The sequence below is a fragment of the Carassius carassius genome, chromosome 10 (assembly GCF_963082965.1).
Source record: "Carassius carassius chromosome 10, fCarCar2.1, whole genome shotgun sequence".
NCBI classification, from domain to species: domain Eukaryota; kingdom Metazoa; phylum Chordata; class Actinopteri; order Cypriniformes; family Cyprinidae; genus Carassius; species Carassius carassius.
This window is the reverse complement of record NC_081764.1, coordinates 10,937,480-10,963,548: the sequence shown is the minus strand read 5'-3', so window position 1 is coordinate 10,963,548 and position 26,069 is coordinate 10,937,480. Positions and strand designations below refer to the sequence as shown.

The 26,069-nt window shown below is 40.8% G+C and overlaps 1 protein-coding gene across 1 annotated transcript in view; it reads right to left on the bottom strand.

The window, feature by feature from the left end:
• Positions 1-26,069, bottom strand: part of LOC132151774 (gamma-aminobutyric acid receptor subunit gamma-3-like) — a 157,302-nt gene that overhangs the window by 30,829 nt on the left and 100,404 nt on the right. Inside the window, exon 5 of the mRNA XM_059560132.1 lies at positions 11,434-11,516. Coding sequence (XP_059416115.1) covers positions 11,434-11,516 — 83 coding nt within the window. The remainder of the gene's footprint in view (positions 1-11,433; positions 11,517-26,069) is intronic.

Below are 26,069 nucleotides of genomic sequence, written 5' to 3'. Positions count from 1 at the left end.
TTTCTTCCCCGTCTTGACGTCAAGACGGGGCAGGATATACCATATATGGACACCGCAGCAGGAAGCTCGCCCTTCCCCTCTCCCCCTCATATTCAGTCGAGAAAGACGCTGGAACTAGTGCACACGTGAGTTGCTCTGTGGTTGACTGCCAGAATCAACATGTAAATGTGTTTTCTCTACCAAGAACAGACCTAGCTATCAGAGACCAGTGGATTAAATTCATTTTTAATGACGTGGTTCCTTCAACCCTTCCACTGGTTTATCGTTACGTGTTTGTGCTAAACATTGTACGCCGAAATCCTTCACAAATTTGGGGCAATATCAGGCGAAGTTGGCATCGAAGCTCGGGAAAAGCGCCATTCCAACAAAATTGCCTGCAATTGAAAGGTAAGACTGTGTTTTTATTGCTCTACTGTGTGTAACAAACAGCATAACTGCTAATGCGGCTATTGTATGCTATTGCGTCTGTCACTAGACAAATAAACGAAAGACTGGAGGTGAAGTAATCATTTATGTTCCCTGTAAACGGACTGCAAAAACGGACTTTTGGCTGCATTATAATGATTTCTTAATTCAGAATATGATCAAGATTGCGTAGGTTGATGTGTTCGGGGAATTTGCCAGTTAATAGTAACATTTAAAGCCCCTTAAATGAACGAAATGACTCGAAAAAAGATTTGTTCATTTTGATGAGCGAGTTTGAACAAGAGAGTCTGGCGTTGCCAGATTGGGTGTTTTTTCCGCTACATATTAAGGCCGGTTTACGGTGGGTTTTTGCCTGGAAGGCTTTATAGAAATCTGGCATCCTACTGAACGAAGTTAAACTGAGAGAGCGTGGCGTTCACAGACACCAGAATGAACGACTTCACAGTAACGTTCATCAGGCAGTAATGCGGTACGTTCAGTTCAGTCCAAAACATGAACGAGTTCATGAATTATCGTTCAATGAACGCGTCCAGGCACAACTCTGGCGGGAGTATTAGCTTCGAGGTATGGGGAATGGCTGCTAACGTACTTTGCAAAAAACAAATGACTGAGATCATCATGAATTGATGAACTGAACTGATTCCAACGCTTACATGAGGCCCCGTCTAGTTTGTGTGTGTGTGTGTGTGCTCACGTCTTATATTTGTGTGTGTGTGCTGTGCTCACGTCTCATATGAGTAACTTTATGTGCGTAGATAGTTCATATACATGTATGTGTGACTAGTACTTAGTATATATGCAAGCGTGTTTCATATGTGTGCGTGAATGAAGTTTGATTTAAGCCCTAAACGGCGCCTCATACTTATACACTGGCCGGGAAGCCGGTCGCGTTCATTCACAACTTGCGCCATGATGTCAGTTTGTAATGATATGCTAAAGCATTACCTGAGGTGTCAACCCCCCTCTTTCCTTCAACCAATCAACGTGCCCCTCATTTGCATTATTATAATGACCGCCCACGACAGCCAAAATATCGCATCAGATCTCGCGAGACAATAATGCCTACAGAGATAAGGGTCTGAGGAGCTCTGTGTTTATTTTTTTTCCACTTTTCTTTTTTAAAAGGGCCTGAAAGACTATAATACAGCAGTAGGTATCCAAGGTAATACGAGGGTATGACTCCTTTAAGAGTTCAAAAGTTCCATCCCATTTTCTAAGCCATGTACTGTTCATGTTTCTGTAAGTAACATAATCAGGATATCCCGACCTGGTATTACTTAAAAAAAAAAAAAAAGGGAAAAAAAAGGAAAAATAAGAAAAGTTTTGTGGAAAGTTAGGGATGAGTTCTGAAAATTTATTATTCAGGTTTTTCTGCAGTAACAAATAACATGCTACACTGGAAAATCAAGGTGTAGAAATGATTTTCACTCAGAAATTGCTTGTGAATTTCATAAATAAGTATAAAGAAACGACAAATAATAATTAATTAAACATGACATTTTGAAGCAGAAAAACAGAAATAGTATTTTATTGAAAAACACTACAGTAATCATTTTCTTTCAAAAGTCAATTGGGTCCAATGTCGTGTGGATTTATTCTGTGTACTACAGGAGAAAAAAACAAATTATATAGATTTAAAAAGGCATTTTTTGAGTGATTTACTGTATACTGTATAACTTTAAACCAATATTCATCAGTCTGACTATTGGGTTGTGCTTTAATTGAGTGTTGGACATTAATTTCACCAGCATTTGTTGTAACATACCTATTTGTGTGTTACCATGATTTTCTTTTTTGATATTTTTTAACTTCCTAAAATACTTAATGATTAATCCTCACCAAATTCTTTAACATGGATGTATTAAGAGATCAGCATGTGCTATTTTAGTGCCTGCTGAAAGAAAGAGCTGATGCAGACAGAAGAGGTGCATGATCAAAAGGTAATCACAGCAGTCCCAATCATTATTTAAAAATTCCCACTTTATATAATGAACTGATTCCAACCTAGATCAGCACTGTAATTGGTGTCTGAGTGTTTTGTTCGATTTTAAACATAACATACTCCCTTTTTTCAACTCACAATATTACTGATTGCCTCTTTAATCAAGGCATGGGAACAGGACAGTGCTCATTTATTTTTAGTCAAACATTCCACATTTTATACCATTTTCTTTTAAAACTTACAGCTACATGAACTTATTGTCACCTTTTTGTTTTGCAAGTCTTTGATGATGCTATAACTGAAAAAAAAAAAGATAATGTGCAGGTTCTGTAATTTGACAGAACTTTTAAATTAGGATTATGACAGTGATTTGATCCCGTAAATTGCATGTAAAACCATTAAACAGAGTGAGAAAAGTTGTTTTGAAGTTGAAAATATATTACAACATTTGAAACACTGAAAATATAGAGATGTAATCACGAGTCTGTTACAGATGATAGAGTGGAGAAAGAACAAAACTAATTAATAGAAGAATGGGAACAAGCAGAGAATTTTCTAATGCTGACACAAAAAAGACAGGTTTACTTTGATTCATGTACTGCACAGTAGAAGCAAAAGCCGCTAAATAAGCTGCCAATCAATTGCGAATTTGGAAATTATTAGATTTGATTCGATTTAAATAAAAAAATAAAAAAATTATTGTGAATTGCATTTTTGCGTATCACTTAGTCACTTCCTAATTTGCAAATCTCTCTTCAGTCGCACACATTATTGCGACCATTAATGTGAGCAAATTATTCTCAGGAAGCTTCTCAGTAAATAGCCCCAACATCTGTTTAGATCTGTTTTTGACCATCCTTTGAAAATGACCAATAAATGTTCCTGCATGTCTGAGCAGAAGTGCCATCAGAGCATGAGAGCATTAAAAACTGCCTCTAGGCTGAGTAAAAAGGTTTTGATGGAAATGGTAAAATCTTCCCCTCCAAGCAAATCCATGAAGGGGAGTCAAAGCAATTTGTTGAGTTAATGGCACTAAGGCAATTCTGTGCGGCAGGAAAAGCAGCTCCCATCGGTTAGGGCCACAAAAGATGGTTTTTGCAGGAATTGCAAGCTTATTGCATTGTCTGAACACTTCATCTATCTTCATTACAGACTGCACAGAGTTTCATGACCAATAACTATTCATTGGGTCTCCAAATTTAGGTCACACTGCTTGATGGATTTGATACGTTGCATAGATACAATCAGGTTTTGCTTTATCTGAATAATTTGCCTTTATAGTGTCCATTATAGTATAGAAAGTGTGTAAATATTTGAATTCTACATTCCTGCATTCAGTTTATTTTTCCAATACAATGTAAACCACACACATTCAAGTATAGGTCTCTGCAGGAAAGTAATGGGAGATACCAGATCAGGGTGTTTTTAGACCATGATACCTGATTGGCTGACGTCATAGTGATAGTAGGTTTAGGGGTGGGGTTAGGTAAGGGAGATCGTTTTGATTGGATGATTTAGAAACACCCAGCAGTTTGAAAACACCCACAAAGTCATAAACACCCACTTTTGCTCTGCAGAGAACTAGGTCTCCAGACATTGGCACTTTTTGTAGATGCCATTTCGTTATCACCACAATAAAATTCATATAATTGTGTAACTAGCACATTCATAAATTAAGTGTGACTAGTGGTATAGTTTACCCCAAAATTAACATTTTTTAATAATTTACTTAGCCTCATGTTGTCCCAAAACTGTATGAAATTCTTTCTTCTGTGGACCACCAAAGAAGATATTTAAACAGACAATGTCTTAGTGTTTTTTGCACATACAATAAAAGCTGTTTTGACCCTAACATTTTTTTTGGTATTCTGCAGAAGAAAGTCAGTTATACAGGTTTGACACAGCACAAAGGTGAAATATAATTTTAAAAAGTGTCATATTTTAAAGTCATCCTGTTTAAAGTCAGTCCTCCATCATTTCGGGATGTCTTTTCTCTGTCTCAAGTACTTTCTGGTCTCAATTCGCTATTCAATGAATTAAAAGCCAAAGTATTCATAAATCAATTAAATATAAATGGCACTTTAATGTTAGAGATACAGTTAAAGCTCATAGCCTTGAGGCAGGTGACATCTTTGATATCACAGGTAGAAAGGTGCCCACTGCTCTCATCAGCTTGTTTCAACCGGATCAAAACAGACAAACCTGATGCCTGGTGTCAATCCGCTAAACACCTGAAAGCTCCTTATTCCCTGCAGGGTAGATCACACACACACACACACTGGTTGGAAAGTGTTTCATTTGCCTGTTTGTTTATGCACACAGGGACTATTGGACTTTATGTTTGAGTCTGTTAAATATGCTTTAGAGGACTGTTGTGCGTGGCAGTGATGTGTGAAATATTAAAAGAAACTTTCTGGCAAATTGCTCCTCTCAGGTGCAGATGGGGGACCATTTTCTTTATAACTGATACAGGGGCAGACAATTCATTCTGAGTACGTTCGTTCCTTTGTGGCTGCTAACATGAGAAGGTCGGCAAGGTCCTGCCTGATGGGCATTAACCTTAATTTGCATATCAGTTGAATTTAAAATGCAGGGCCCAGCTCTGGTTTTCAAAAACAAATGGCAAATGCAACAGGGAAATGGAAGAAAGTAGCTTAGAGGTGAAGAAAAAGGACTGAGGTTGTCCAGAAGCTTGAGGGATTGCTTATTATTGCTCTTTCTCTTTTCCTCAACAGTGAAACATTTGGACCTTTACTGTGTTTTAGAGGCCCTACAGAGAAGGTTTGGGCACTAGCTAAAGAGAATAACAATTCTACCCTTAAAAGAAAGAAAGAAAGAAAGAAAGAAACCATGTTCACATCCATTGTCAAGAATCCTCAACTGAATTATCTTATTATATAAAGCCTGATCTACATCCTGGCAGTTCTAGTAGCAACATCACATCCTACTACAAAACTTCCTTATGTATCCATACATTAGAGAAAGTGTTAGCAGTAGTAATAAATGACTTACATGTTACATGTCATGATCCTATGCAATTGATAACAACATTGCTATTTATTTAAATATTTGACCCATTTTATGATGTCACAACTTTTGCTGACCCCATCGTGCTCAGTGAATTAAGGACTGTCTGATATCATACATCAGAAAACTTAAACAATTTGTTTAAGCACATTGTCCAACACTGGAGGACCACAACTTCTGCTGTGCACCTGTATCCTAGGTACTAGTGCCAAACAGTGTACAGAGGCAGGACAGAGAAGACAGATGGTTTGCATGGCATAAAGGAAGTCATCTATGTCAAGTTATATCCCTGCACAGCGGGGGAGGGTGGGGAATCTACAAAATCTCTTATGAGCTACTTACAATGCCGTCCTGGCATCTCTACATCGGTTGTTTCGCTCCAGTTCAAACTCACACTGCAATTGTGATTCACAGCGCGAGGCAGGTGATTCCCTCAGTGATCAAAATTCACACCTTCACTGAAGCAATTCCCATAGCAATCTGGAGTTGCCTTACAAGGCAGTGCGTGATAATATTAATAATGATAATATCTTCAAACTACTGAGTAACATTTGACTTTGTATTGAATAAGCTCCATCTGAAATTAAGATTTTGAAAAGTGAAAAAAAGGAAAGTGACAGCCAAGTATGGTTACCCATACTCAGAATTCGTGCTCTGCATTTAACCCATCCACAGTGCACACACAGAGCAGTGAAAACACACACACACACACACACACACACACACACACACGGAGCAGTGGCCAGCCATTTATGCTGCGGCGCCCAGGGAACAGTTGGGGGTTCAGTGCCTTGCTCAAGGGCACCTAAGTCATGGTATTGAGGGTGGAGAGAGAACTGTACATGCACTCCCCCACCTACAATTCCTGCCGGCCCGAGACTCGAACTCACAACCCTTCGATTGCGAGTCTGACTCTCTAACCATTAGGCCACGACTTCCCCTTCTCATGACTTTTGCTGTAGCATCCTAAAAGCATCCTGAAAATATTGAGTTTTTGAACAGTTAATCAACTAATGCCTAAATGAGTAGGTTTTTTAGTTCACTTTTGAGTACAAATTTGTCCTCACATTCTATACACATACACAATATCCTGTTTTACATGTGTCTTGTATAAAGAATAAACTAAAATAATCCCACATGTCTGCACGTTACAGAACACTTCAAAAAAATGACTTTCTTACTTGTCTTGCTTTCTTGTACTAATATCTAAACTTTCATGAATCAAGATAAATTACTTGAGAAGCAAAATGACATTGATATCATTTTTTTCTTGTTTGAAGCAAAAAGACAATGTCGTATGTCATATTGTACTGGAAAGCAAAAAATAAATAAAATAAAAATAAAAAAAATAATAAATAAAAATACTGAGGAAGAAAATAATTTTTTTCCAGTAAAAACATCTCGTTTATGTATGGTAACCCTCGTTCCCGTCACATTCCCGTCGCGATGAATTGGGATATCGATTCGATAGACCAATCTACTTTGAGTGTAAACTAAACGAGCCAATGCACTTTGGCATGCAATTATTGCATTCAGCTGCCGCTGATCACAGCGTGAGTATAAAAAGCCAGGAGGAACAATGCATACCAGGTTTTCGCTGAGGAGACAAGCCGGTGTCATGGCGGTTAAGCGGTGGTACAGTAACCATGGCGACAGGATGTGACGACTCCATTCCCTCCTTCAGGGAACGAGGGTTAACCTTACGTAACCATGTCATTCCCTTTCAGATCGTAACTCTCGACGTCATGTCAGTGACTGACAAATTGGGATCCCTATCAAAGCGCCATGGATGCTGCCCCTTCCAGTGCCCTGTGAGAGCCGCCTGAGCCCCTATTTGGTGTAAGCAGGGGCTCGGAATAGGGGTGGGTCGATCGTTAATGTGCGTTAATGCTGAGAAGATGCGCAAATAAACACTGAAAATGAATGTGGATTTGCGCTGCTTCTCAGTTAACAATGGCTCTGTGTAGTAACAGCTGCTCTATGTGAAATCACGCACCTGATGGAATTTACCGCTGATTAGAGAATCGGCTTTACTGACGAGATGCGCATAACGATCGGCCGATCGAGATCGGCGCACCCCTAGCTCGGAACAAGTAGTTCCACTTCCCATTGTCAAAGCACTACCTCACTGAGTGAGATTGGATAACGCTGGGAAAATGTACCTGTTCCACTGGGAACTGGGACGCTGTGGTAGCCCCATCCTTCCCAAAGGAGTTTTCGGAAGCAAATACACATATATAGCATCTGTTTAGATTTATATGAAGAAATTGGATTGATTGTAACCCTCTTGGAATGCAGAAGTCTGTTGGGGAAACACCGGCTCTAAAGCTATATTGGGACTATACACATATGAGTACTGCTTAGGTTTCAATATGGGACCCAGCTTTCCACTGTTCTCATGGATTCATCGTGATGCCAGATGAAAGTGATGGAGGATCTCAATAGGGTCTACAGTATGGACACTCTGGAGCAGTTTTAGCAAGCTGACACTAACCAGGGCCTCTTGGGGCTACTACGCGTTTGAGACGAGAACACGGGAGGATACGGTTCCCTGAAAAAACTGGTATGCATTGCATCTGCTGCCTTATTATACTCGCATTGTATAATTGCATTCCAATGTGCATTGGCTCATTTAGTTTACACTTGAAGTAGATTGGTCTATCGAAGCTATATCCCAATTCGTCGGTCACTGTTGTGACGTCGAGAGTGACCGACTGATAGGGAACAAATGCTATAATCAGTCAAAAGAAAAAATGAATTTGTTCTGCTCTAAAAATGGAGTAGAAATAATTGAGTGCCTCAATTCTAAACAAATGAAAACTAGAACAAACCTGCACACCAAGTTCAAGAATTTATACAATTAGAAACTCAAAGACAGAGACCTTCTGACATGCACGATCATCAATTTACTAATTAAGAAATAAATTAAACGTTTACAGTGTAAAAAAAAAAAAAAAACACTGAAAGTGCAAGGATTGCAAGCATAATGAATTAACGATTGATTGAGCCAACAGAGTCAATTATTGTGCAATGTAGACTTTTGCTTATGTCTCCTGATTTTCTGATTTTTTTTTCCCGTCTAGAGCAGTTTCCCAATAATTTTTGTATTCCCTACAGCCCCATCAGTAGGGATCAAGTACTCCCTCACTGACCAAATCAGAAACGTGTTTCTTTGAACTTAAATTATAATATATGCCATTTAGAATTATAATTAGCATAGCAATAACCATTATTAAAATTATTCACTTCAAGTGAGACACGTAAAGAGTGCTGTTGCAGAAATAGATGAAGTCATACTATCTGCTATTATCTTTATATATTTAATACAGAAAAATCTAAACCAACAACCCTTGGAACCTGGTTTAGTACCTTCTGGGGAGGAAGAGATGTCAACAATGTCACAAACTATTTTTTCCAAAATAAATAAACCAAGCCTAAGATCAAAAGTCTCTGTTGCAATGAAATAGCAACCCAAAATATTTCTCAATAGGTCTCAGTAGAGACTGGGCAAAGCTTTCAGACATGATACAAAATCTAAACTTTAAAAAAAAAAAAGTAAAAAAAAAAAAAAGCTATAAGTAAACACACAAATGTTTTTGTGCCATGTAGTACAAAAGTGACTATCAATAATTATCTGCACATTAGTTAAAATGACACTCTGAATTTGAACTCACTATATTTTCTATAATGCATCTACTGAGTAAACAACCAAACACGTTTATTATAACAGCTCTCTCTCTCTCTCAATAAAACATAGATTTTTAGAAGAACACCTATAGTAAGTAATTGCCACATAAACTGTAATCAAATTACTAATGAAAATGGGCATAATGTATAAACATAGCTTTCTGTAGATAGGTGCATGACATTATGGGCCTGACTCCACACATGCGTATGACAAAAGACCTTTTGAGAAGAGCAGAGAGCTCTGATATGTGCATTAGGGTGTAGAAGCAGAGGCAGGGTGAGAAACAGAATTGAGAAAGTGCATTACACTAGGACATAAACTTTTCCAATTTACCTACGTCCCTCTTTGCCTGGACTCTTAACACCACAGATGCATCACCTATTACCCATCACCCTTAAGTAATGTCATTCATGATACCCTGCTAATGAAGCCAGCTTTCAAGAGCCCATCGGACAAGCAGAGTATAAATGAACTTTTCCACGACATTCTAATTTATTGAGAAGCACCTGTATATAAAGTAGGCCATGGATTTCATTGTCAGACTGCTGAGGTGGTATGGAAGCCCAGGTTTATTTGACAGTGTTGTTCATCTCATCAGCATTTTTTGGTCTTTTTTTCAAAATTTTCTCTTGACAATATCACATAGATTCTCTATGGGGTTCAGGTCTGGTGAGTTTGCTTTGCCAGTCAAGCACATCAACAGCATGGTCATTTAACCAACTTTCGGTGCTTTTGGCAGTGTGGGCAGGTGTCAAATCCTGCTGGAAAATGAAATCAGCATCTTCAAAAAGCTGGTCAACAGAAGAAAGCATGAAGTGCTCCAAAATTTCTTGGTAAACGGGTGCATTGACTTTGGTTTTCAAAAAACACAATGGACCAACACCAGCAGATGACATTGCACCCCAAATCATCACAGACTGTGGAAACTTAACAGTGGACTTCAAGCAACTCGGGCTATGAGCTTCTCCAACGTTCCTCCAGACTATAGGACCTTGGTTTCCAAATGAAATACAAAACTTGCTATCATCTGAAGAGAGGACTTTGAACCTCTGGGCAACAGTCTAGTTCTTCTTCTCCTTAGCCCAGGTAAGACACCTCTGATGTTGTCTGTGGTTCAGCAAATTCCTTGACACGTCTGTGTGTGGTGGCTCTTGATGCCTTGACCCCAGCCTCGGTCCATTCCTTATGAAGTTCACTCAAATTTTTGAATTCATTTTGCTAGACAATCCTCATAAGGCTGCTGTTCTCTCGGTTGGTTGTGAATCTTTTTCTTCCACACTTTTTCCTTTCACTCAACTTTCTGTTAATATGCTTGGATACAGCCATCTTTGATCAGCCAGCTTCTTTGGCAATAAATGTTTGTGGCTAACCCTCCTTGTGAAGGGAGTCAATGATTGTCTTCTGGACAACTGTCAGATCAGCAGTCTTTCCCATGATTGTGTAGCCTAGTGAACCAAACTGAGAGACATTTTGAAGGTTCAGGAAACCTTTGCGGTCAAACTTTGATGCATTGAATTTATTTAATACACGAGTTTCACAATTTGAGTTGAATTACTGAAAAAAAAATTATTTTTCCACGACATTCGAATTTATTAAGAAAGACCTGTATATAAGAGAATATATGGAGAGCAGAAACTAGATATTTCATCTTAAAGCATGACATCCTAATTAGCTGACATATTCTCTATAGCAATGACATGTCTGCCATCAGAACAATTCACTTGCAAATCCAATTGTACAGGCTAAATATCATACATTATTATACATTTTTCCTTATCTATTTATTTTTCCTCTGAAGACCATATATTTTAAAAATTAAAATACATTTTTGCTACCATGACTCCAATGGAAACGCTTCCACATGTGAAATATTGTCAAATATAGTTTGAATTGCTTTTGTGATAAGTTTTGTTTACTTGCTATTATTGGAAAATAGGAAGAGAAAATTATTGGTTTTGTTGTTATGAGGGAAATGTGGTATAATAAAAAGCATCCATTGAACTCAATGGCTATATTGGATTTTCAAAACATTTCCCACTTGTTCCCTTAGATATGTGAACATTACAAAGACATTCTAGGCTATACTGTTCATCTAATCTGAACATTTACAGCATGAAAGCCGACCAAGCTAGAAATGCTTTGACCATTCAAAAAGATTGTTGTTTATGCAACACCATACTGATATACTTTAAATGAAGCTTTCATAATGCATGTTGATACTGCTGTACTTGAATGGTTAAGGTTGTCTTGTACAACAAATCAAAAGACAACCAAATAAGAAAAAAGCCTTTAAAGGAAATTGAAATATACAGGTTTGAAAATGTGGAGCTTAAAGATAAGAGATACTCACAGCTGGAGAAGATGAGAGGACAAGAGTGTTCATCCATAGGAAAGTTATGCAGTTGAAGCTGGCACTCTGCATTTATGGTCAATCTATGAACAGAAAAGCAACATGTGGTTAGGATAAAAAAGAAGTGTCAGTACAATATAATGCAGATGGGAAAATCGCTCAATATAAGACACAGCCATGGCATTTGCTTTAAGTGAAATATCTAAATACTATTTTTGCTACTTATGCTAGATGATTACATTTTGATTCATGATAATTTGTGATCAGCTGTTGTCCTCCCGAGACATGACAAATAATAAGTACTCTGCTTATTTGACTTTTCATTTTCAGGATGAGAAACGGGCAGTTAGATGAAGCTTGTTTGACAGATGTCTGCTCTGATAAAGGTTTAATTCTTTTTTTTCGGTTCTTTGTGACAGCCCAGTAAGTAACGCTCAGGTGAAACCACTGGCGAGTGGACAGAGGCGCTGCACAAGATCCCGGGCCCTATGCATAGGCAGTCCTAATGCCCCCCCCCCCCCTTGAAAATATATATTCCAGACTTTTCAAGGGCCCTCTCTTGCTTTGGGGCCCTGGTAATCAGTACTCGTTTTACTCCCAGTCCGACGCCCCTGCGTGTGGAACGTCTGTTTCATACATTAGTGTAGGATTTAAAGTTTTAATTATTATCTCCCAAAGGAAGAATATAATGAACCACAGCTTTGAGGACTGCACGCTTATTAGCCATAAAGCATGAATAAGGATGACACTGTTAATATGACGCACTGTTAATATTATTCTTCCCTCTCATGACATCTGAGTCATTGTTACAAGTAGTAGTTGGGATATACTTAGAATACCCAAGTTAGTCCCTGTAGACACGGATACGGTAACTGCACTTTTGGGACTCTCTGTCTCTCTCTATACAGGTGCATCTAAAAAAAATTATATAATGGAAAGGTCTTTATTTTTTGTAATTTAATAAAAAAAAAAAAAACAAGCAAACTTTCTTATATTCTAGATTCATTGCACACAAACTGAAATATTTCAAGAGGTTTTTTTTTCAATTCTGATGGTAACGACTTACAGCTTAGGAAAATTAAAAGTTCAGTACCTCAAAAAATGTTAATATTAAATTTTGAGCTTGATTAGTTTGATTAATTTTGAGTGCTTGATTGGCCAGCCAACTCACCTGACCTGAACCTGTTTTGTAAATCTTTTTTTTTTTTATTATTTATCTTTGAGAAAATATAATTTTTTGAGATAATTATTTTATTTTCCTAAGCTGTAAGTCATAACCATCAGACTACAAAAAACTCTTTAAATATTTCAGTTTGTGTGCAATGAATCTAGAATATAAGAAAGTTTGCTTTTTGAATTGAATTACAAAAAATAAATAACTTTTCCATGATATTCAGATTTTTTTGAGATGCACCTGTATATAATGCAAATTTCCATTAATGTATTCTCCACGAATTATATTTCATTCTATGGTGCTAGAAGCTGTAAATGTGATTTTGTAAAAAGGAAGTTGTAAAAAAGTATTTTTGACCCCCCCCCCATCAGATAGTGCACTCTCAGAGAAAAAAAAAAAAGGTACAAAACTGTCACTGGGGTACCCTTTCAGAAGGTACTAATATTTACACTTTACATACTAATATGTAATAGTATTAATATGTTTGTGAATATATGAATATGAATGAATAATATCTAGTTTTAAAGTAATTTTATGTACATGTAAGGTGATGCTTTGTGATCATGCTATTGAATCTGCTAGTGTCAGCCAATCAGAATTGACATGAGATCATTTCCTTCAGTTCAAGAGTTAATAATTACATGAATTTACAATTAAGGTAACTGCTTTGAAAGTTCTGTGGTCCCATGAGAAAATATGACTGATTTCCTATACTACAGTACTGCACATACACAAACAGTAATAAAAGAATGAAAGAGACCTGAGGTAAAAAAATAATAATACAAAAAAATCAATAAAACAAAAACAAAAAACTAGTTATACAAGTTATAAGAAAAATGGCATCTGCTAAAAGCAAGAAGAAATTTAATTGAGTTGTAAAAAGATAAATGTATAAAAATAAAAAGGAACCAACAACGGTGACATCCATTAACAGTTAAGAGAAAACTGAATTTAAAAAATGATAACATATACAGTACATTATGTTTGACCCTCTCCAGCTCATTAATTACTGTTTCATAGGTTGAGACATTTTTTTTGTTTGCCTGATCCTCATTCTGAAATCTGTAAACAGTAATATGATAAATAACATCAAGTAGATTATAACTGCTTAAATTTCAACTGCTGTGATTGGTTCTAGAGCATTTGAAATGAATTGACAAGTTCATTGTCACTGCTGTGTTTGCTGTTTAATACAATCCCTTGCTATAGTGACAGAAGATAATTTGCTTACTGTTGCAACTTTAGCCTTTGCAAATTTACAACAAAGAAGCCATCATGGTAAATAATGCCATATTGGTAAACAAATGTCCCTACATCACATATTATGTATTATGGAGAGGTATGGCAAATCAAATTTCTCATTTCTGAGCACAGACCTGAATCCATGCCACCAAGCTCTGCGTGTTGCACTTTAGAAGGCTTACAGCGCTCACACATTCCAGCATTGTTCACTTCAAAGCTCCGATGGCTGCAATTAAAATAGAGAGTGACATTTCATAGTCTGCACTACCCTTTTCCCTTCACATTCCTCCTAAATACCACTGCTGCATGTCTGCTGTGTCACTGAATATCGATCATGAGCTCCATATGGGAGCATTTAGTTAGCCTTTGTTCCAGATTGGCTTTATCCGCAGAATGCCCCTCAGCATCAGTGCTCTTTCTCCTGTTGCCAAGGAAATATTTCACGGAGTGCTGGAGATGGCATGATGTAGTCTCTCCACTGGCCTGTGAAATTTCCTCTGGTCCAAATAGCCGCTCTGATCTTCAGGCAGCTGAGAGATACCTGAATAGGCCATCTCTGCCTGAGATGCATTAACCAATTAGCTGTTTTCCCAAAATACTTCACCACTTGTTCTCTGTTCGTATGCAGTTGTTGTTGTTGTTTTAACTCCACCTTCATTAGCATTCGTGTATATTTAGCACAAGTATAGAAAGCTATATAAAAAAGGGTTTATTAAAATGTTTAGGCCTACGTCAAATACTAATGACATAATAAAATGGAAAAACATTCATGAAACCTTTTTATACAATGATTACATTTGTTTCTATAATTTGATTGGACAACCGGTGTGTTCCAAGAGTGCTGATATTTTCTTAAACAGCACTGGGAAAGAGGAAAAAAACTTGGTAAATTTAATCTGAAACACACTACACTACCTAAAGTGTATCACAGGAATAAATTAAATTTTAAATATATTAAAATGTAAAAGAGTTATTGAAAATTGAAATAATTTCACAACACTTTTTATTGTATTTTGCTAAGCAAACGTGAGTTTTATTAGCAATCATGTTTTTCTACTGAATATCAGACTTGTTATTCAGTACAATATAACTCTTACTCATGAGAAATCGCTTCACTGTTCTTTGCCAAGTTAATGCCAACTTTCAGTATATTTATTTGCAAACGTGGCCTTTAAATCATGACACTGCATAAGCAGACAAGGTCTTGATCTTGCTGTTGTTCTCAATGGGGTGAGCTTTTCTGATGGGACAACTTGAAAAGGACATGACAAGCAATGTAGCAGTGTGTGTGTGTCTGGATGTCCCGATTTGAATAACTAGGGCACAGTCGGCTTCAGTGGGCAGGACACCCACTCATCTGACTATATTTGGAAAACTGCAGCAGTAGCTTCAGACTTATGAAAAGACAACAGTAGACTAGTTCCATGTGACAAGCCCATATTTTTCATATTTCCTCTTTAAATCAGAGTTGGAATTGATAGCTTAACAGTGCAATTTAAATAAGAAAGCCAGAATTTATGAATTCTGTTACTTTATGTTGTTAACTAGCAGCTTTGGGCTCTGTTGGTGTGGTCAACAATAGGATAATACTTCACTGCTGAAGAAAATGTTAAATTTGCTTACATTCTCAACAGTGTTAGTTTGCAATAAGCAACAATGCTTTCTCAAGTGCACCCCAGTCTGCCATGGTTATACATACAGTATGTATTTATAATGAGAACTGCCAGAGGCATATACTGTAATTTTGTTATTTACATAATACTGTAAATACTGTTACTAATTTCTGCAATGGTGTAAGCACATTGTCTCTCTGTGGTGCTCTATTAAAAAATAAATACAAAAATAAAGAATAAAGCACTATTAACACATTAATGCAATTTTCAACACAATGGGAGGATTGTTAAATTATGTAAAAGACCATAAAAATAAATAGGATCTATATTGATTAAGTATAACAATTTGTAAAGTATTATAATAGATTCATATACTGTAGTTAACATATAAAATATAATCTATAATGAAATAATCTATAATTCAATAATAAATTGCAATAAAAGCAAGAAATAAATAGGATCTATAATTGTTAAATATGAGTATTACAATTTGTTAAATATCAGAATAAATTATTACAGAAAATAAATAAATAAACAAACTAACTAACTAACTAACAAAAGGCAGTCAACACATAAGGGATGGTCAAAAGTACTTCCATTAATACCCAGTGAAATTTAGAGGTTCTTTTTGCATTTCATGGAATAACTTGAAATTTAATATGACATTTGTGTAGAGATCCTTTATCATGGTCATATAGTCTCCATATAACAGAGGTCTATCTCCAAAGCCACTTAATCAGAATAGTTTTCCTTGTATTAACAAGGGGTAAACAATGTTTTTATGGCTCTTAAAACAGGAGGCAGGGTACACGATGTACAGGCTTTGTGCAGTTCATTCACAGTGTGAATTGGCCCCTATTAGGCATGGTATGAGATTCTGATGGTACGATAACCTTAAGCAAAAATATCACGGTTTCACAGTCTCACGGTATTGTTGTTACAGCTCTGAAATGTTCTCTTACGAGAGCTCTCTCGTACTGCGTCTTAGCTAAGACGCTATGGGAAAAGTATCTTTTCACGAAATACTGAAGCAAAAAATTATCCTTAATTTTGTATTTTTGTAAAGCGCATTTGCAGCAGTACACAGCCATAGGCGAGACGGCTCGTTCGCTCATTGGCTTGTTCTGCGGCAACTGCACAGCCTATCGAGCGCAGGCTGATGCAACATCAGACGCTTTGCGGCCTTCTTGCCACTTCCCGCCGAAACGGGTGTGGCCCAACCTATAAAAGGAGTTCGAAAAGGCTGACTCACCTGATTTTTCACCTCTTCAGCGAAGCTCACGCATCGCTGGATCACGAAGGAAGCAAGCGCCGTCTGAGAAGCATATCAGCGGGACAAGCCATTCTGAAGCTGCTGGCCTTCACCGCCTTCCACTGCCGTTCCTGCTGCGCTGTCCGGCGCCTATATCCTTTCAATTCTGTTATATCCAACTGTTCTTTATGTGTGTGTGTGTTCGCCTTGCGACACACACTCGTAAAAGAGCTTGCGTCTTTTTTAAGATGCATTCCTGCGGCTCGTCAGAGCCCCACTCAGCGAGGGAGACCGGTACGTCATCTGTGTCTCCTGCCTGGGTGAAGATCATGCAGCGCTCGCGCTCGCTGACGGCGGATGCCCTCACTGCGAGCTGTTGCCATGGTGACTCTGAGGACTCGCCTGGCCTTTTTCTCTGAGCCTGCATTCTCCACTGCGCTGAGGCACCGTGAAAGCGCCACTTCCAGCGGATTCCGGAACCGTCTTCAGCTCAACCGAGCTCGCCGGTTCGCCCTGCTTCACCGGCCTCCCCTGCATCGCTTCTCGATGGGCAGCGCCCGCTGTTTGCCGGCGCGTCGTCCGAGGAAGTCGATCTCAGGGCCGCGTCGGGGGAAGAGGACACGCGCTCTCTGTTAGCTTCGAGCAGTGAGGGCTGGGCGAGCTCCGAGGATCTCGCGCCTTCTGCTCAGAAGCCCAGCAGACGAGCTGACATCGAGAAGGAGCCGGGGCGAGTGCTCACGTTGGCCGCGACGAGTCTCGGCCGCGATTGGTCTGCACCAGCGCCCCCCCTCTCGTTCCCGGCTGGATGGTATTTTCCTTTCGGATGAGCGTACTTCTCAAAGCCTGCCTCATTTCTTCCTGAGCTTCACGAAGAGGTGGCGAAGGCTTGGAACGCTCCATATTCAGCGCGAACTCGTTCGTCTGTCTCACTAGCATTCTCCACACTGGATGATGCTAAAAACAGGAACTGCCAGTCACTTCCGCCGGTGGAACAGGCGATAGCGACGCACCTTTGTCCGCCCTCTGCTGGACGGCGGCAAAAGCGGTGTTGCCATCTAAAGCCTGCTGTGTGACGCTGCGTCTGCACTACTCACGATGGCTGCTTCATTGAAGCGCAGGTGTACGAGTTCCGCTGTGGCCAAGCTCTCACCCAAGCGTGCCGCTGTTTCAGTTCCAGGAATTGTGACTGTCTCAGCGTTTTCTGCAACGCGCAAGCCTGCACAGTTGCCCGCTTGCCCGCACACAAAAGCCGTTATCACAACAGCTTCAGCAACGCAGCTCGAGACCCCTGTTCTCGCTCTACCGGCCGTCGCCCCGCGCCACGCCGTGGGGACCGCGGCAGAGGAATACGGTGAGGCCGGGAGCCCGGAAGCCATCCTAGGAAAGCCATCTATGCCTGCTGCATGACGCTGCGTCTGCACTACACACGATGGCTGCTTCATCGAAGCGCCGGTGTACGAGTTCCACTGTGCTTGGGCACTCACCTAAGCGTGCCGCTGTTTCAGTTCCAGGGATTGTGACTGTTTCAGCATCTTTTGCAATGCGCAAGCCTGTACGTTTGCCCGCTTGCCTGCACACAAAAACCATTATCACGGCTACCCAGATATTTCCCGAAAAAAGGTGTAATTTCTGGTGTCCCGGCCACGGCCGATGATGCTATAAATGTAGTGACGATGCCCACTGCTCAGTGCCCATCTCCACATATAAGCACAGCCCTTCACACAGGGCTCGCGCCCATAAAAGCGACTCAAGTCGATCACGCGCACTACATAGTAAACGTGCCCACTCCTCAGTGCCCACAATCACTATGTCACACGCGTCATGTGGTTTCTGTAAAAACGAAACCCGTGCATGTTCGTCCGGCCACGGCCGATGGTGCTATAAATGTAGTGACGATGCCCACTCCTCGGTGCCCATCTCCACATGTAAGCACAGCCCTGCACACAGGGCTCGCGCACATAAGATCGACTCAGATCGGTCACGCGCGCCACATAGTAAACGTGCCCACTCCTCAGTGCCCACATACATTATGTCACACACGGCGCGTGGTTTCTGTAAAAGCGAAACCCATGCACGTACGCTCTGCCCAGGCAGACAGCGAGTCGAAAGTGGTAAATGTGCACGCTTGCAGCCCACAGTTACTCGCAGACATCACGAGTCCCACGGGACCCGCTCAGCCCTCCCCCAATCGGTTAAGCACTGGGATGGGGTCGATGACGAGCGATCTGCCCGCTGTGATCAGCGCGCTCCCCGCCTCAAATGCCACAGGCATAACGCCCATGGTGCAGCGCACCCAAGCGCCACCGTTGCCCAGTCAACAGAGCACGCTTCGCTTCGCATCCAGCCTTTAGCCATTCATGCAGATGCATGGTCAGCGCTTCCAGGGGTTTCGGATTGGGTGCTAGGCATTATAAAGAGAGGCTACTCGCTACAGTTTTTTTCGACGCCCTCCACGCTTTTTAGCGTGCATCGAAACTATGGTCAAAACACTAGTAGCACACATACTTCGGGCCGAAATATCAAAACTGTTGAGCAAAGGGGCTGTAGAGCCTGTGTCTCGAGCTCAAAGCGAGGGGGGGCTGTACAGCAGATACTTTCTTGTGCCCAAGAGAGACGGGGGTCTCAGGCCCATACTGGATCTAAGACAGCTGAACAAGGCATTGATGAAACGCAGTTTCAGAATGCTTACGACCAGGAAGCTCCTCGCGCAGATTCGCAGAGGGGACTGATTCATGTCAATAGATCTGAAGGACGCGTATTTTCAAATACAGATAGCGTCAAGTCACAGGCGATATTTGAGATTCGCCTTCGAGGGCCAGGCATACCAGTTTACAGTCTTGCCGTTCGGCTTCTCCGGGCTCCTCGTACGTTTACGAGGTGCATGGATGCAGTGCTCGCTCCTCTTAGACTCAGAGGCATGCGAGTGCTGAATTATTTGGACGACTGGCTGATTCTGGCTCGATCACGATCGGAGCTCGTGGAGCACAGGGCCGTTTTACTCGATCACCTCGAGAAGCTCGGTCTCAGTGTCAATTGGGCGAAGAGTTCGCTGAACCCCAGTCAGACGATTCTGTTTTTGGGTATAGTTCTGAACTCGTGTTCCATGACGGCGCGGCTGTCACCACAGCGCGCGTTGGGCATTCAGCGCTCAGCGAGTTCTTTCCGCTGCGGCGCGACCGTTTCGCTCAAACACTGTCAGAAGGTGCTGGGCCTCATGGCCTCAGCATCTCCGGTTCTGCAGCTGGGCTTGCTCCGCATGCGCCCCCTGCAGCTCTGGCTGAAGGCGCGGGTGCCGCGCAGAGCGTACCTCTTTGGAAGAACCAACCATGGTTCCCAGATTTGATGCAGTTAGCAGATGTCGCCCCGTGGCCGGTACCGTTGAGGAGGGACCTCCTCTCGCAGGCCAGGGGTTCAGACCCCTCAACCGGAGTTGTGGTCCCTCCATGTGTGGGCGCTCAACGGTCACCCGCTGATCTCGCAGTGGGAGTGCTAAATACCATCACTCAGGCTAGAGCTCCGTCGACACGACAGCTGTATGCCTCGAAGTGGTCGTTGTTCTCCAGCTGGTGCACAGCTCGAGGATGTTCACCCCTTAGTTGTGAGGTGACGGAGGTTCTCTCCTTCCTACAGGAGTTGTTGGATAAGGGCAGAGCCCCATCCATGCTCAAAGTGGCGGCCATCGCAGCGTTTTCTGAAACAGCGCTCGGTCAGTCAATAGGAAGGAATGATTTGGTCATCCGGTTCCTTAGAGGAGCTAGGAGGCTGAATCTTCCCAGACCTCTGTCAGTCCCTATGTGGGACCTCGCGGCGGTTTTGGAGGCCATGAAGGGTCCCCCTTTTCAGCCTATCCAATCAGCTAGCCTTCAGCATCTGTCGTTCAAGACAGTATTCTTGTTGGCTCTCGCTTCAGTGAAGCGTGTGGGTGATCTGCACGTGCCCTCGGTGAGCCAGTCGTGCTTGGAGTTTGGGCCTAATGACTCAAAGGTCATACTCAAACCTAGGCACGGTTATGTGCCGAAATCCCTCAACACGCCGTTTCGGGCTCAGGTTATTGCCCTGTCTGCCCTGCCGGTGTCAGGAGAGGATAGAGACTCGAGTCTTCTTTGCCCTGTCAGGGTTTTAAGAGCTTATGTGTCTCGCTCTGCTGCCTTTCGACAGACTGAGCAGCTGTTTGTCTCGTCCGGTGGACGTTCCAAGGGAAGAGACAGACTCTATCCAGATGGATAGTTGACGCTATAGCGTTAGCTTACGCTTCCAGGGGCCTTCAGTGCCCGCTGGGCGTCAGAGCACACTCCACAAGGGGCGTCGCCTCGTCGTGGGCGTGGTCTACTGGGATCTCCTTGCAGGATATATGTATGGCGGCAGGTTGGGCCTTGCCGTCTACATTTATCAGGTTCTATAACCTGGAGGTTCCCGCCTTGCAAGCAAGGCTGCTGTCGGTATAGTCGAATCAGGGCCCTGAAGGGAACTCTGAGTTCGTGAGCGTTATGCGCTGCCGACTGTTATATGGGCAGCATTGCGTAAGACCTGCATTGCCACATTGGTCAGGCCTTGCCTCGGCTGTGTGATGTCATATTTCCGCATCTACGGATGCTGCTAGATATGGGACCGAGGGCTTCCCCCCTTCCTGTCCTGGACTCTCTGTGAGTTCCTCAGGTGACTGTGCACTGTAATTCCTGGACGTTGCTTCAGGTTCATTGGTGTGTGATCCCTGCGCGCACGGCGTTTTACATTGGGTTCCCGTAGCGTCTTATCTAAGACGCAGTACGAGAGAGCTCTCGTAAGAGAACGTACTCGGTTACTAAACGTAACCTCGGTTCTCTCTAGAAGAGCGAACGAGTACTGCGTTCTCTGCCGTGCGTACGATTCACTCTGGTTCGCTTCGGCGATGAAATAAATCAGGTGAGTCAGCCTTTTCGAGCTCCTTTTATAGGTTGGGCCACACCCGTTTCGGCGGGAAGTGGCAAGAAGGGCGCGAAGCGCCCTTATTGGTGTGATGCTGCATCAGCCTGCGCTCGATAGGCTGTGCAGTTGCCGCAGAACAAGCCAATGAGCGAACGAGCCGTCTCGGCTATGGCTGTGTACTGCTGCAAATGCGCTTTACAAAAATACAAAATTAAGGATAATTTTTTGCTTCAGTATTTCGTGAAAAGAGACTTTTCCCGTAGCGTCTTAGCTAAGACGCTGTACTCGTTCGCTCTTCTAGAGAGAACCGAGGTTACGTTTAGTAACCGAGTACGTTTTATTTTTAAATGACTGGGTAAAATATATATATATATATATATATATATATATATATATATTTTTTTTTTTTTTTTCGCTGGACACAATATATATATATATATATATTTTTAGCAACATACAGAATATTAGAAACAGTAGAATTAGTTTTTTTTTCTTTGATTTGTTTCCTAAAAAGATAAAAATAAAGACTGACATCTTTATTTAACCTAAACCTGTAATTACAGTTATTTAATTGTAGTTATAATATTCATATACATATCATTTATATAATTTCATATAATTTTGTTATATACTAATAATAATACACATCATTTGATTTAATAATAACCCAATTTGAAGCAAAAAAGAATGTTCTGACAAGCTTTGTGAAATAATACCACGCAAACTTTTCAGAAGACAGTCAGCTTTCCTCATTTTTCCTCAATTTCCTCAAATTCATATTAACCCCCAAACCAATATTGAGGATTTTCTTCCAATGGTTTGTACATCATGAACAGTAAGTGATCTGCCTGCTGCAGTACTTTTCTCTTTGCGTCCATCTTTAGTGTCTCTGGCCTGTGTTAACGGGCGTTAACAGGCTTCATATTTTCACTGAAATGCATTTTGGGAAATGATTGCATTGCAACGCAGTTTGTGCAAGTACAGAACAGAGAGTTGCAATAAGGCAAAAAACATCCAGTTGCCGATTGCATAAAGGCCAAAGTATATTTCCAGCATCCGCGCACTGTCTGCATTACGTTATTTTCGTCATCAAGAGGGCTAGCGGACAGCCGTGCAACCCGTGGTACTGCGCAAGTGTTGATCTCATCTATCCACTTATCTATGGTTGAGTATACTTTTGAAAGCTCCGCGCCGCAGCTGTACGCGAGACGGAAAGGAACGCTGAATGTGAAGTGTACCTGGGTCTTAAGTTCGGTCATCCTACACACACGTGACTGACTGCTCGCTCGCACCAACAGGAGGAGGAGAGGTCAGTGTTACTCTCTGCACTGTGCTCAGCCTGAGTGATTCCTACTCTTTCAGTCATTGAGGAGACATAGAAAACAGCGCATACGACAGGAATGGTATAATGGAAAATATTAGTTGTTTCGAAACCACTAATTTTCGGTATTGCGGTATACCTTGAAACCTTGAAACCGGTAATCGGCCCATGCCTTAACTAGAGGATTTTGCTGCCCATGCAGGGTTTTCAAAGGTTTGTTCATAAACCCCATTTGCAGCGAAATAATAAATAATGCGTGACATCCCATTTTTTATAAATTATTATAAATAATGCAGTTTCTGCAGCTTCCTGGCCTAATTGTGGTCAAACCAAGCCTAGAGTCTTATTGAACAGAATTGTCACAAATACCAAGCACTGAACCAAACTAGGATAGTCGGATATGAATGAGTGTCATCTCATCTCAACATCACAGAGGCTGGAGTCACACCAGACCAGAAAGGCTGCCTCGCAGTGGAGCTCTAACTCAGAGGACAGGCAAATTTGCTGATCTTTGGTCACATTTCCAAGGTCTTCAATGTTACAATCAAACCACTGACATCCCAGACCTATCAAATATTTTAAACATTACTTATCAGAACTGACCACTATGTTTTGCTGTTTCAGATAATACATTTTGCCTTTGGCAGGGGCTGCTGACTTTTTTGACATTTTACTTCTGGAAAATGGCATAGATTTGTGACAGTGGACCTAAATTAATCATGGCTCTTGATATGTCATCAAGGACTTTGAAATAGATGACCTTATCTGAAATAGAAGTGCCTAAAATTTCAAAGTGACATCTGCTCAGTCTGGTTACCTGATTAAAGGCACTGGAAATTATAATTAGGAACAGAGGTTTTGGAACTTACAAAAAGGGTCATAAAAAGTACAGAGAAACTGTACACAAAGGATGTTGTTTCCAAATTTTACTCAAAAGCCAAACTATCTAGTAAAAAATGTATGTACAAGTGAAAGTGGTTAATTATAGACTGATAAAATCATATCACAGACTCTTTGTTGCATGCTGTATGTGTTAACGTGTGTTAGCATCCAGCTAAACATATTACATTAAAAAACTTTTTTGTCATTTTACACTTAAAATGATTTGTTGCTATGTTTAATCACTTGACAAATTTTAAAAAGAACAACCACAAACATCTTGACATTTCCCTCCAGCTATCTTGTCTGTAGGGTCTCGATTGCAAGTGCATTACTTTAAAAATTGTGTTTTTTTTTTATAAACTAAGGAACAAGTCAAAATTCCATTCTCTGCTAATCAGCTGAAGGCATCTGAATGGTCTAACCCAGCGGCAGTGTTGGGAAAGTTCACTTTCTACATGAACTAGTTCAAAGTTCAATTCACAAATTTTAAAATGAACTAGTTCAGTTCATAGTTCAAACTACAAAATTTTGAACTAAAGTTCACAGTTCCAAAAATGAACTAGTTCATAGTTCTTTTTTTTCCATATGTTGCTGCGAGCTATTATTTTTCAAAATTATTGCCACAGCCCATATAGAATCACAGACAGCAATTATTTTATCAGTTTTAACAATGAAGCTATGCGTCAGATTTCATCTTCATATCCAATTTTGAATCCTTATCCAACCAGGGTTTACATTAGCATTGAGGGGACAGCATTTCCCCATTGTTGCTTTAATGCTTTGTCTCCCATTCTCACCGACCTTGTCATAAACATCATAAATTTCTTTTAAATGATCATACGCCTTCTTGCTACATGCTGCTGTCATTTGCTGTTTTTTTTTTTTTTTGATGACGCGTCACGCATGCGGCGGACGGTGGCTGGTGTTGCCAGATTGGGTGTTTTTCCGCTACATATTAAGACCCGTTTATGGTGTGTTTTAGCCGGGTTTTCGCCTGGAAGGCTCTATAGAAATCTGGCACCATATTGAACGAAGTTAACCTGAGAGAGCGTGCCGTTCACAGACACCAGAATGAACGAGTTCACAATAACGTTCATCAGGCATTAATACAGCACGTTCAGTTCACGTTCGCCCAAAATATGAACGAGTTCATGAACTATCGTTCAATGAACGCGTTCAGGCACAACTCTGCCCAGTGGTCCCCAACCCCGGGCCGCGGACCGGTACCGGTCCGTGCATTATTTGGTACCGGGCCGCACAAGAAAGAATAAATAACTTACATTAAAGCTGCAGTCAGTAACTTTTGGCGCTAGCGTCTGGCGGAAAAACATTGTAGCCGGAGCTACTTCTCTCTGTTTACATCTATGGCGAGTCACGCAGGTACTGTGCTACTCTGCAGCGTTGCCGACCCCAACCAGACTAAAATAGTCCTAATATAAACACTTATTATAAGGGTACCGTAGTGATCCAGGAAAAGACAAAAACACGGTTTGGGAAAATAGATTCATGATGTACTTGCTCATTATTTATTATTTTTTACACTTTCGACACAAAGCAACCCTGGCACAACCCTGCGCTGATTGGACCAGTAGAGCCGGGCGCGGTGGATTTTTGCGGTATCTTATATTTTTAAGGCATGTTTAAACGTCACAGAGTCAGTGAGCGTTAGGGGCAGAGAGGATGTTATTCATGTTATGTTGTTGGCGTGATGTTATGAGGACGCTGCTAATAAAGTTCCATAAGAATACACAGTGGATTCATGTTTATTACTATATTTACAATATACCACAGTTTTTATGCCAGTCGTATCATTTTATTTTGTTGTATTTATCCATCACACCTTAAAGCCTGGTCCGTGAAAATATTGTCTGACATTAAATCGGGTCCTTGGCGCTAAAAAGGTTGGGGACCGCTGGATGGCCTTTTTAGACATACATAGGTGAAATATGCTTAACTATGTAATTTTTACTCCTTACAGTTTCCGTTAGACATACAAAGTATAATTTTCAAGACACATTACAATTATATTTTATATACATTTTTATATGTATATATTTATTTATATATTTAATTATATATTTTATAAATAATCGAATGTATTCCGCTTCTATGTTACATATTAAACAAAACTGACAAAACAATACTTGTAATACTACAGTATTACACAGAATTACCCAAGTACTTTACCCTCTGCTGCAAGAAAGTGCAAGAAACTTGAAATTAGACCACTGACCCACCGTCTGTCTT